The sequence below is a fragment of the Thunnus thynnus genome, chromosome 9 (assembly GCF_963924715.1).
Source record: "Thunnus thynnus chromosome 9, fThuThy2.1, whole genome shotgun sequence".
Lineage (NCBI taxonomy): Eukaryota > Metazoa > Chordata > Actinopteri > Scombriformes > Scombridae > Thunnus > Thunnus thynnus.
The window spans coordinates 11192321-11204427 of NC_089525.1; the positions used below are offsets into that span (position 1 = coordinate 11192321).

Genomic DNA, 12107 nt, shown 5'->3' on the forward strand with positions numbered 1-12107 from the left:
TGAAGAATGAGGAGAGGGAGGATTCTGGGATTTGATGTACCAGTCAATGACTCAAAACAATTCCATGATAACGTAAGGTGTTATCATGCTCGCACAGTGTGTGAGTGAAAATCATTAGTAGCCCACTGATATTAATGATAGTGTGAAATTTTAGCAGCAGTGTTCGTAATTGAATGAATATAGGGGAAACGCTGGAGTATAGGCCCTAAGGAGAATGAGCTGAAGGACCAGGAGACACATCGCCAGTGAAGAGAGAGGCAAAAGAAATTTAGATGAAGTGACTGAGGTTGCATATGCCCTCCCTGAACACCGTTACACTCCAGCTGGAGATCTGTTTGTGTCCTAATGCCTCACACTTCCCTCATTACCACCCCCCCCCCTTCCTCCTTCTCCTCCTCCTCTCTCCCTTCATCCATCCATCTACCTATCTAGCAATCCCTGGGAGGCATGGGGCGTCAAGGAAAAGCAGAGAGAAGGAAGCGAGGAGCGGCGCATACATACTAAAGAACCACTTACCTTCCCAGGGCCTCTACATCTCTCAATCACCCCAAGCAGGCCTCCTCTCTGGTCTCCCCTCTTTCCGTCTCTCCCTCTCCCCCTCCTTGCCTCCCTCTCTGCCACCCCCAGATAGTGCTAGTAATGGGAGGTTAACACAGAGGCAGCGCTCCCATTATTGAGTGAATTTAGCACCTCGGACAGCGCTCTACAATCTTTATTGCTTTGTTGACCCTCTCGTCATGTCCTGGGCGTGCTCGACAGCTTCCACATGAGCGTGGTTGAGTGTGCGAGTGTGCCTGTGTGTGTGTGTGTGTGTGTATGTGTGTGTGATATGAGGTCTGATTGAAAGGCGGTGTGTCACGGAACAGAGAGCACACATGCTCCAGGGCTTGTTCACAGCGAGGGATACACTCAGGAGGGTATAGCGCGCAGCGTGTGTGTCCGCGAGTGGAAGAGAAGGGGGGAGAGAAAGAAACGAGAGAGAGAGAGGGGGGGGGCTGCAATTTTCTGGTTGTCGCGCCTCCAGCATATATCCTGGCCCCGGCACATTAACTTTTAAAAAGGGTTTCGTAGGGCTGTATGTGTCTACATCACACACACATATAACGACTGCCTGGAGTCACACACTCATACACTCAGGGAGTGAAAAGAATAGAGACAGAGAGAGGGGAGAAAGGAGGGTAAGCGGTAGGAAATGAGCACGGAGAGAAGCAACACTACGGAAGGATAAATGTTTGATGTGGGAAATTCCACTCGGCGGTTTTCACCTGAGCAATGATGTTCTACATTTATCACACAAAGTGGATGCACGGCTATTCACTCGGATCATTACCAGGGTTAATAAAGGGCAGGAGACGGGTGTGTCCCGGCTGACGAGGGGAGTTGTATAGCCGTCAACCTGATGATATGTTGTGTTAAATGAGATTGATGTTTGATCATGTGCGGTAGATTCATGATCCGGCCGTGACAGTAGGGAGGAGAAGATGTAGAAGATGGTTGACTGATAGAGAGATATAGGCTCATGTTTTATTCACAGATAGCGGTATCTTCCCTCTGCTCTCCCAAACTGCCCAGCTAGTAACAAAGTGCCGGGACAGGCCCATTTCTCTTCCTCTCCCTTCCTCTGTCTGCCTTCCTCCTCTCTCTGTTCTGCATTCACAGCATAATGTAAGAAGTGAAATGTAATAAAAGTGACTGAACTCTTTGAGCCGTCACACTCATGATCAATCCCCTTTCTCTTTCTGCTCTTGATTGTAGGAGGTGATCTTAAAGAGAGCAGCAGACCTGGTGGAGGCCTTGTATGGGATGCCTCACAATAACCAGGTAAACACACACACACACACACACAGACAAAACAACACGAACATCAATATCTTATCTCAGGTAAAATTATGTTTGTGGTTTGCGGACCACCAGCAGCATCAAAGGCAGTGTCTCCGCTGGCATCCTGCTGTGTTCACGCAGCAAGATCTGGGACCGACAAACACACACGTGGGAATATGTAATGCTTTTATCAGCTCGTACGCTGAGGAGGAAGGGAGGAGAAGTACAATGAAAACTAAATGTAGAGGGAGGAGAGGAGAATGGGAAGAGGTAAAAGAAGAGGAGGAGGAGAAGTGGGATTAAAACTGGACTCAGGAGGAGGAGGAGAAGAGGAGAATGGAAACACGAAGCAGGGAGGAAGAGAGGAAGAGGCAGGCTAAACATTTGATGAGTGTGTTAATGAGCCTTTCCTCCATTTACTGGAACCAATCCCACCACTCCCAGTGACCACTGATAAAAAACACTCAGCCTGCTAGGTTTACATGCCCAATATCTCAAGTGGAGATCTAGCATTCATGTGAGACCATAAAGCCTCCATCAAGGGCATATTTCTCCTCTCCTCTCCTCTCCTCTCCTCTCCTCTCCTCTCCTCTCCTCTCCTCTCCTCTCCTCTCATCTCCCCTCCTCTCCTCTCCTATTCTCTTCTCCTCTTTTCTTGTTGCTGACCACAGCTCTTTTTTTTGTCTCCCTCATTGTCAGGAGATGATTCTGAAACGAGCAGCAGATATCGCGGAGGCCCTGTACACAACAGTGCCACGAGGGCACAACCAGCTAGCCAGTCTTGGCAGCGGCTCCGTCCATGCTGGCATGATGGCCGTAAACTCCTTCACCGGGTCAGAGGTGGCACAAACAGCCAATCAGGGTGAGCAAGCACACAACAGGAAACAATTAAACTCTGTCATCCTGGGAAATGTGCTGGTGATTTATTTATTTTTGTCTTTTTTAGAAAGAGAGGGGATGGATAGTAAAGATGAGTAGTGCGATAGGGATACTTTATTTTTCATGTGGGAAATTCAGAGAGGGTGATTTGAGAGCATGGAGGAAATAAAGAAGAGTCTGAAAAAAGGAGGACAGGAGGAGGAGGAGGAGGAGGAGGAGGAGGAGGGGTGGCAGCGACAAGAAACAGGGAAAACTTGAGGAAAGAAAGAAGGTGAGAGAGTGAAGAATGGAGAAAAAGAGAGCCATGGATGGAGTGCGATGGAGAAATATGAGTGGGTCCTAGGGGTGTGTATATTAGACTGGGGTCGGCCCCTGTCTGACAGAGAGAGATGTGGGTGCAGTCAGTGGTGATTCATCACATGTATCAGGGGAAGGAGAGGAGAGTGGATGGACCAGCCTCTGGATCTGTCTTAGTACTTCCAATGAGCTTCCTCCCCTCTTCATCTTCATCTGGAAATACCTTCAGATATGAAGAAAACAACAGACATCAGCTGCTTGATTTCTGGCCCATGGAGTCTTTCCAACTCAAAGCAGATGAGGACGGGGAATTGGTGACACCTAATTATAGAAGAGTACAGCTACTATGGTAGTGCAGCCCTTGTTGCACTAGGGAGCAGAAATTCCCGATGTTCAATTCCAGCTGTTTTTTCTCCAGTGTCAGCGTTTGGACCTGAGATGTATATTTATAGTCTTTCTTCCATCCTTCTGTTCACCACCATCTGTAAAGCATAATGGAGAGAAAGGTCCTGTCAGAAATACTGACTTGATTCTTTATAAATTACAGGAGCGCTGCAGAGGCCTTTTAGTGTTAATTGCCTTATCAATATATCTAATTTTGGAGAGGAGCCAGCAAGGTTAAAGGGCTCTTGTTTCAGTGGTTGGATTGCAGCTAGTTCGCCCTCATATCATGCTTCCCCTGCTCTGTTCATTGCTTTCTCACTGTGCCACATGCTGTCCAAGATTTTTCGAACATTTCTCTTGGCTTATATCGCTACATCCATTAGCCGTGTAGGAGAAAAGAGTGTTTGGCAGCGTTGCATGTAAGCTTTCTTGTTTTGTTTTGTCTGCCATCTGCTATACCCCTAAAACCTATTCTCTCTGTCTGTCTCTTCTTCTTTCCCTATCCATAGGTTTCAGTAGGAGTACAAGCAGTGTGTCCCCTCATGGTTATGTCCCCAGCTCCACTCCCCAACAGAGTAGCTACAGCTCTGTCTCCACTAGCATGAATGGCTACGCTAACTCTGGCATGGCAACCTTGGGCACCTCGCCCAACTTCCTCAATGGATCTGCAGGCAATTCGCCCTATGCTAGTGAGTAAACACACTACATCCGAGATCCTAGACACAATCAGCCCTTAGATGAAACCATGACAAAATCAAGGCATGGAAGGCGAAAAGATTGAATCAGAGCCTTTTTGAACATAAAAGAATAAGTCTTTGGCAGGAACTGAGAATGTGAAGCAAGAACAAGATGTGACAGACAAGGATAAAGTCATGCAGTTCAGCTGGCTCATCTGTTTCTTTAAGAACAGAGTCAAACACAAATCCCCACTTTATTGGCCAGGGGAGCAGATCACCTTCCACCCCCCCCACACCCCCACCCGCGACACACACACCCCACCACCCCTGCTCACACACACATTCACCCTCTACATTAAAGACCCTTGATTAAATCAATAAACTAATTGCTAGAGAAGCAATTCCATTTCAGCTCTTTGATTCCTGGGTGTTAACAAGTATTTTAACAGGCTCATCGGCCCCACACAGACACTTTCAATCAATGGCCCCTCGGCCTGCCTTTGTAGGTCCAATTTTCATTAATTGATTAGTTAGGCCCCTTCATAAATGGATTATGACTTTATTGCGAGGATTTGTCAGGAAGAGCCATAAAAGCTAAGTGTTGGATAATAACAACAATAAAGGCAGAAGCAGATATCAGAGGGCAGGTGAAATACGACTGGGTTGATTGTAAAATCACTGAGGGGGAAAATGCTCTTAGTGTATTAGCAGACAAAACACAAACCCGGGAGAGGTGGATGGATGGGATGATGTCAGAGGGAGACAGGATTTAGGGTTGTGAAGATAACCTTTCATTTTGTGTCTGAATATCAGTCTCATGATTGTGACTTTGTAGCGAACTTTATAAATCCAGCTCACTTTTTCAAAATGTGGTTGTGCTGTCTTGCATGCAAAATCTTCACAAAATTAAATCCAGAGCCTTAGTAATGCTGTGGAACTAAGGTTGAGAATTTCACAAATGTAAGGCGTGAAGGCCTGGTCACACTCAAATTTAAAACATCAACATTTTACAGGGAAATCAATTTACACCAGTGTAACCGTGGCAATCAGCTGATTGAAGTAAATCCACTCAAATTTTACTTTGGTCGTCTTCGACTCACATATTTGCAGCATTGACCAATTGCAAACCATCTTGACAGAGACACCTTGGAGAGAACGGAGAGTCAGGGAGTTCAAAATGGCTGAAGCTACCGTGCCGTGTCACCATCTAGTTTTATTGAACTTTAAGCATAAACTGCTCCACAACAGAGACACAGTTTACAGACAGTTAAGACACAGGAGTCAACTGTACCAATAAGTCTTTTGGAAAAGCTGTGTGAGCTTATTTTCACATTAGCAGCTGAGCTAATGAGCATGCTATCAAGCGGGTAGCACATGACTAAAACTAACATGTTCCTGGCTGGCTAGCATGTTAATCGTTACTAGCCCTGCAAGTATTTACCAAGCTTAGAATCAAATATTTTTTGTGAAGACACACAGATTATTTGGGTGTGCCACTTTCTGGTGTGACCAGTTCAGAAATATGCTCATCAGCTGATTGCATCATATTTAAGGTGGTGGCAATAAAAACACAAAGTAATATGATTATTGTCAAGCAGATGTTATCAGCCCACTTGTTGTAATTTATTGGAACCAGTGGCTCTGTCTGTTGATCTCTTGCATGATTATCTGTGATAAAGGTGATTTGGGAAAGCCTTGTTTGTAAGTAGCACTGAAAACAAATTACGGGTACGACACCCAGAGTTGGTGCAGAGATGTTTATCAGGCCGGTGCCCCTGAGCACAGGATGAGTCATCAAAACAGACTGATCAGAGGAAAAAAATGCTCTGGGCTGTTTTTGGTGCAAGTTTCCATCTAAACACATTTTTGTCTTAGCTATGGAATATCTCACTGCCAAGCGATTGCTGAAAACAAGAAAAAGTTGCAAAAAAAGTCTGAGCCAGTTGATTCTGAGTCCAAATTATTATCCCTCCTGCCATCGTCCATTGACCAGTCCCTTTCTGTTCGTCCCGTCTGCCCGTCCTCTGCCCTCGGCCCTCTCTCTAACCCCGTCTCTCCCTTTTCCGTCTTCATCTTTCCTCCCTGTCCTTCTTCCCTGACATGCTCCCTCTGACCCCTTGAACCCCCCTTCTCCAACCCACCTCTCTTCTCTCAGTCGTCCCGTCCAGCCCCACCATGGCCTCGTCGACCAGCCTGCCCTCCAACTGCAGCAGCTCCTCTGGCATCTTCTCCTTTTCTCCAGCCAACATGGTGTCCGCCGCCGTCAAGCAAAAGAGCGCGTTCGCCCCCGTCGTGCGACCCCAAAACTCCCCGCCACCCACGTGCACCAGCGCCAATGCTAACAGCCTGCAAGGTAAGCTGCTAGACAGGTAGCCACTTAGCATTTATCCACATAATAGAGTATATTTCCACACAAACATTACTGTCTACGCGCTAATCCTGCTCTTCTTCACCTCCTTTTGATAACAATTTCTCACCTTTCCTCTCACCTCTGCCTCCTATGCTCTCCCTTTTCTTCCTCCTCTTCACTCCCTGTTTTTTCCTTTCTTTACCCTCCACTCTCCTTCCTCACTTTAGATCAGTCTTTTGTGGACTCTAGCAAGTACTCATCAGCCAGCTCTCTGCAGGGCCTGGCCTTCTCCTGAAGTACGTTATCCCTCTCTTTCGTTTTCTCTTTCTCCCGTTTCTTTCCGTTCCACGCTCTCCCACACCACTCGTTTGCACCAGCAGCTCATCCTGCCCTACCCTTCCTTCTCTTTTCTGTTTTTATTTGTCACTCTTGACTTGTCATGGGGACAGCATATGTGTTCCATTTCCTGTTTTCACTTCCTGCTTCCTGCCTGTGCTCCGGTGGGTGTTGGGGGGGGTGTTATGCCACCACGGGTCATTCTGTTCTCCCATTTCCATCAAATGCAGCACGGGGTCTGTTCGTCTAGGCAGGATGTTGTATGGTGTTGAGATCCTGAGAGAGAGAAATGATGGATGGGAATCTTTATCAGAGCCCCAAGCTAAGCACTTCCTCACTTCCTCTGTCGGCGTTGATGAGCGCTGACCATGGTGACCCAAGGGCCATTGGCCATTGCACGCTGATCACACTGACACACATGCACACACACACACAGGCGCGCACACTCACACACACACACCACTCTGTTAATCCCAACAAGCCAGAGACACTTAGGAAATAACCAGGGAATTAGTGGATTGGAGGGAGAGGGGAATCAATAGGGAGCCAATATGTTATATGAAAAATTCCTCCCTGTGATGGCTTCTGTGTAAAAATGGGGGGAAGGGAAAGGGGGTGGGGGGGGTGGGGGGGTGTAGGGGGGGCAGGAGTGAGGCGGTGACGTAGGAGCTAGTGAGAGGCAGAGTATGATATAAGAAGGTAAAAATGTGAACGTAGCTCAGTATGAAAGGCTCATGGATCCCATTTCTATGTTCGAGTGTTGAGCGCAATTTCATCGCCTCTTGTCATCCCATGTCACAGCCTCTCTCTCATGTTTGAATTACGCTCCATGATGACAGCCTCGCACAATGGGCTTGCACAGTGTAACTGCTAACAATTAACAGCGGCAGCTCTTGCATGAAGCTATTCAGAAAGCCTGCGAAAAAGTAGAATGATGTTGCCGGTGCGCGCCAAGTTAGCGGCGCAGCGGAGAAAAATGTTTTGATTTTGGGGGCCTCGGAATGAAGATATAATGAGGGAGAGTCGTCTTTGTTCGCCAGATGCTGGAGCACATGTCTGTTATGTGACTGTTGTGATGACAGATGAAACCCAGCAATCACATGACTGACCTCTCTCTCTCTCTCTCTCTCTCTCCTCCCCCCCATCACCCTCCCATCATCTCCCCCTCTCTATCTCTCTCTCCTTCCTCCCCCTCTTTTCCCACAAGCAGCGATTCCTGGGATGATCGTTCCACCCATGTAGAGGATCTGGGATAGCTGGAGATTGGGGAATGTTGAGAGGAAAAGACACAGTAGCGGAGTCTGGCCAGTCTCTGTTATGCTCCAGAGCTGAACTGAAGGAAGTCAAGATAAGACGCAGGACTCTGTTAAACTCAGGCCTTTTCCATTGGGATATCATCTGAAGGGATAGGGGAGGAGAAAAAGGGACAATACGAACCTTTGTGATGTTATTTCCCTCTTGGTTGAATTAGTGTAGCTTCTCTGACACCGCGTTGGATGGAGTGTATAGAGACTGATAGTTTGCCCACAGTGTGACACTGACCTCATGAAAAGAGCATTTATTTATCTTTATGTTTATGCCTGTAAGGTTTGGGTTTGATTACTGGAGGCCCCATGCCATCTTGCAATCCGTAGCTCGCACAAACAACAGTGAAGTGTTGGTTTGGCCATGAAGTTTGTGTAACCTCTGTCACAATAGAAGATGCTTTCCTTAGCTCAGCCTGCTTACTAAAACCACATAACAACACACTGGCCAAATGGAACCAAGGTCAACAAAAACATAAAAAAACAAAGAAATACAGAAAAGAACAAAATCAACCCTCAATTTTGCTGCTAATTATCCCATGAATCTAAAATGGTGTAACAAAATCTCCCTAAGCGATTTCAACATCAGAAACCATGCCTTTCTTTCTTTCTGGTTTTTTTTTTTTTTTTTTGGTTGGTTTGTTTGTTTGAATTTTAATAAAACTGTGAGGATTGAGCTGTTTGCAATATGTTTTTTCTGCTTGTCATGTGAACAAAAGGTGATGGTTAGCCAAAATTGTCATTTTTCGCCTGAGATTTTAGGTAAGACTTGAAAAGCCAGAGGATGTGTGCGTCCAGCCAGCACTGTACTGAAGGAGTCTAGCAAATATCAAATTAGAATAAATGCGTGATATATGTGATATATTTTTGTATATAAAAAAAAAAGTTGAATTTTTCATTTGACCTGTCTTTCTTTTTTGCAATAGCTATAGTTTGAAATGTAAACATTAAATGTCTTAAGGCAGCTTCTCAGTACAGAAGATAGATTTACTGTGTGTTGTCAATATCTCATCTGCTAAACATGAGAAACATGGATTTGGATACAAAAAGGGGATTCCTGTAAAATATCCTATAAATAATGTATTTATCCCTTGTATTTGTACATTGCCTCTCACCCTCGTTTAGTTGTGTTGTGTAAGTTTAATACAGTAAGTGAACATATTTCACAGTGTTTTGTTTCATTATTTACTGTTGTCTCTCACTATTTAAATGTGACTTTTTTATCTTTTTTTTTTTTTTTTTTGGTTTTGTATGTTGATTGTTTTGCATCGGTATACCATGCTTTCATTTGTTGATTCAAAAACATGCCATTGTCTATTTTTGTATTATTTGTAAGTTAATAAAACATTTCTGTTTTTTTCCTTATGAAAATGTTTATTGTATGGCAAAAAAGTAGCATCTTATTCAGAGTATTTGGTTGAAGTAGATTTTTTAAGAATATATACACACATTAATATATACTGTAAATCTATATCTTTTTGTTTGAACTCTTTGAGGCTTTCGGATTGATACTGTTCTTGAACTGATAATATGCATGGGTTCTTCTCTTGAGTGACACTTTCTTTTTTGTGTGGAAACCAGGAGAACTAAGAAATTGCTCTGTGTTTTTCTTTCTTTGTGTTCCTCTTTTCCCCCCCTCTGTTCTTTCTTTTCCTATGTTATTTATGCCTGCTTACATACTGTATCTATATACTCTTTCTTTTTTCTGTCACTGTAATCTTTACCAGCAGTCTAGATGCCTTAACAATGCAAACCCATTCTTCATTCAATCACGTGTACAGTTTTCTACCCTCACCACAATTGTCTATTGCCACAGAGGAATTCATGGGATCTTGGGGACAAAGCACAAACCCACTCTGTTTGGTGGTGAAGCCAGACTAGAATACAAAGAGCCATAATTCAACAATCACACACACCCCGATGTACTATAATACTACAGCAATGGCACGCTTTGAAGGACAGTCGACGCTGAGAGGTCTGTCTCAGTGGTGCTCATTGCACTTTAGTGTTCACAGAAACACTTTGTCTTTTTTTTTTGTAGCGATTATGTAGCTCTTTTTCAACTAATGAAATAATTTCAACCGCATGATGGTAATATTTCTCATTAACCACAGGATCACAACAGCATGACAATGCAGAGCTGTTTTAATTGTAGTACAAAGGGGCGCACAGTGAAGACAAGCACTGTCACAGCACAATTTTTAATCCCACACATGGAGTCACAGTTCAGACTCCAGTATCTGACAGTCGATCCCCCAGTCATTCACTCCCTGTATTAGCCTATGGACAATACAGCTTCATTACAAGCTAAACAGAACAAGAACAAGTGAGGAAGCATGAAAGGGAGCTCCTTGGCCCCTCAGCCATTTCTGTAGTCTTTTCTTTGTGTCTGCCGTGTGTCTTCAAGCTGTTGCTGGACAGAGAATAGGGCTTTTCTCTCTGCTTTTCTTTTCTAGAGCCTGGTTTTGTTAAGTGGGTAGAAAGGAGCGTTTTAACAGAGGCGCCTGCTGACAGACGAGTGTTTTTCAGGCACTTGTGTGCCTGTGCTGGTCTGGGCCAGGGCGGGAGGGGCTGCATCATATCTGTTTCAAATGAACTACAGAGGTCTGTTGTCATACAATGGCTTCTTTGTAAGCAAAGTTCCATCCTGATTATGAATATCGGTAATGGGTGACAAAGTTTTGTATTTAGGTAACAAACAACAAAAAAAAGATGCAAACCAAATAGCTGGTGTCTATTTTTTCCTCTGTTTTGTCTTTGACTGCAAATACACTGAACAGCTCTATGATATAAGGGAAGAAAAAAATTCTACTGTATAGATTATTGTTTTTGATGAAAATTGAGCTGTAAGATAACTTTTGGACTCTCACAATGTTGAATTAAAGTTACCTCTTGTCTGTGACTTTGTCAGTTGTCCTTTTGTTATTTTAAAATACGACACACTTCTGATTTCAGGGAAAATGTGGTTCATTCATTTAATGGAGTACCAACAAGGATGTTTTTTGTGAGTTTCTTCTCTTTTGACTGAAAATGTCATCAGCAAATAGCTGACAGGCAGTTGACTAAGAATAGAGAAGGACTGGCTAAGACTAATTCCACAGGTCAGAAACAGGCCTGCATCCCCTCCCCCTGCTAGGCCCCTTTTCTCTAATGAATCTAATTCATTAATGCATTACTGATGGCATGGTGAACATGGTTAGCCTGACAAGTTTCCTCCTAAACATATTAGTTAATGATGATTCCAAGGTTATTAATTGCGAACGCACCAGCCCACCATAATTGAGTCATCATTTGCATACCCGGTCATCAGCAGAAAATTAATTTCTTTTTTATTTTTTGCATATCTAATTTAGGAGGCTGCTATTGGATTAGCTTGTGAAAATAGCGGATCCCAGGATTCTGCTGACCTCAAAGTGTTCCCGGGTCTCCACGGTAACTGGAGGCTTCCGTAACGCCAAGGGGGAGAGCGAGACAACCTGGAAGTACTGATGAAATAAGGACTCATAAACACTGCGTGTGTTTGTGTGTGTTGGCCTCCTTAATTGCCTATAGGTTCATAACTGCGCAGGGCTTTTTCTCCCATATATCTAATAACAGAGTTGATAGTTTGCTGACAAACAGTAAAGTGGGTTGTAGTGTGCACGATTTAGCTGTAAGAGGTGGGATATTGAATTATGGAGGTTACACACTCAGTGCTGGGGAAAATGAGTCCTGGAGCCTAATGTTTTTGATTAGTGAGCCGAGCACCGCTGCTGTGTTGTATCGTGCGGCTCCAGGGATTCAGCTTCCCCAAATGCAGCTTGCGGTGCAACACACACACACACACACACATACCACACTGACACACATTCAAACACACACTCATAAATCATAAATACACATAGACAAAAGGTGAACCCATTTTGCTCTTTATATCCAGCAGCTTTTCAGGCCCAGATAGACTGGTCAGTGTGGGAGGAGGACAATAGGAGTGGGAGGCCGAGGGCAGCGTGGAGCCAGCAGACCTCAGTCCTCTGGAGACATAGCATTAAAGACGCTATTCCTGGAGAACTACTCTTC

At 44.5% G+C, this 12107-nt stretch overlaps 1 protein-coding gene across 4 annotated transcripts in view; it reads left to right on the forward strand.

Annotated features, from left to right (window-relative positions):
- Positions 1–10950, forward strand: part of ebf1a (EBF transcription factor 1a) — a 59881-nt gene extending 48931 nt beyond the window's left edge. The window contains exons 12-17 of one of the 4 annotated variants that reach the window (XM_067598807.1): positions 1756–1821; positions 2521–2683; positions 3891–4070; positions 6214–6411; positions 6636–6704; positions 7955–10950. In XM_067598807.1, coding sequence (XP_067454908.1) covers positions 1756–1821; positions 2521–2683; positions 3891–4070; positions 6214–6411; positions 6636–6703 — 675 coding nt within the window. In that variant the 3' untranslated portion in view covers position 6704; positions 7955–10950. The remainder of the gene's footprint in view (positions 1–1755; positions 1822–2520; positions 2684–3890; positions 4071–6213; positions 6412–6635; positions 6705–7954) is intronic. The other 3 variants (XM_067598809.1, XM_067598808.1, XM_067598810.1) reach the window with 3 other exon arrangements.
- The last annotated feature ends 1157 nt before the right edge of the window (positions 10951–12107 follow it).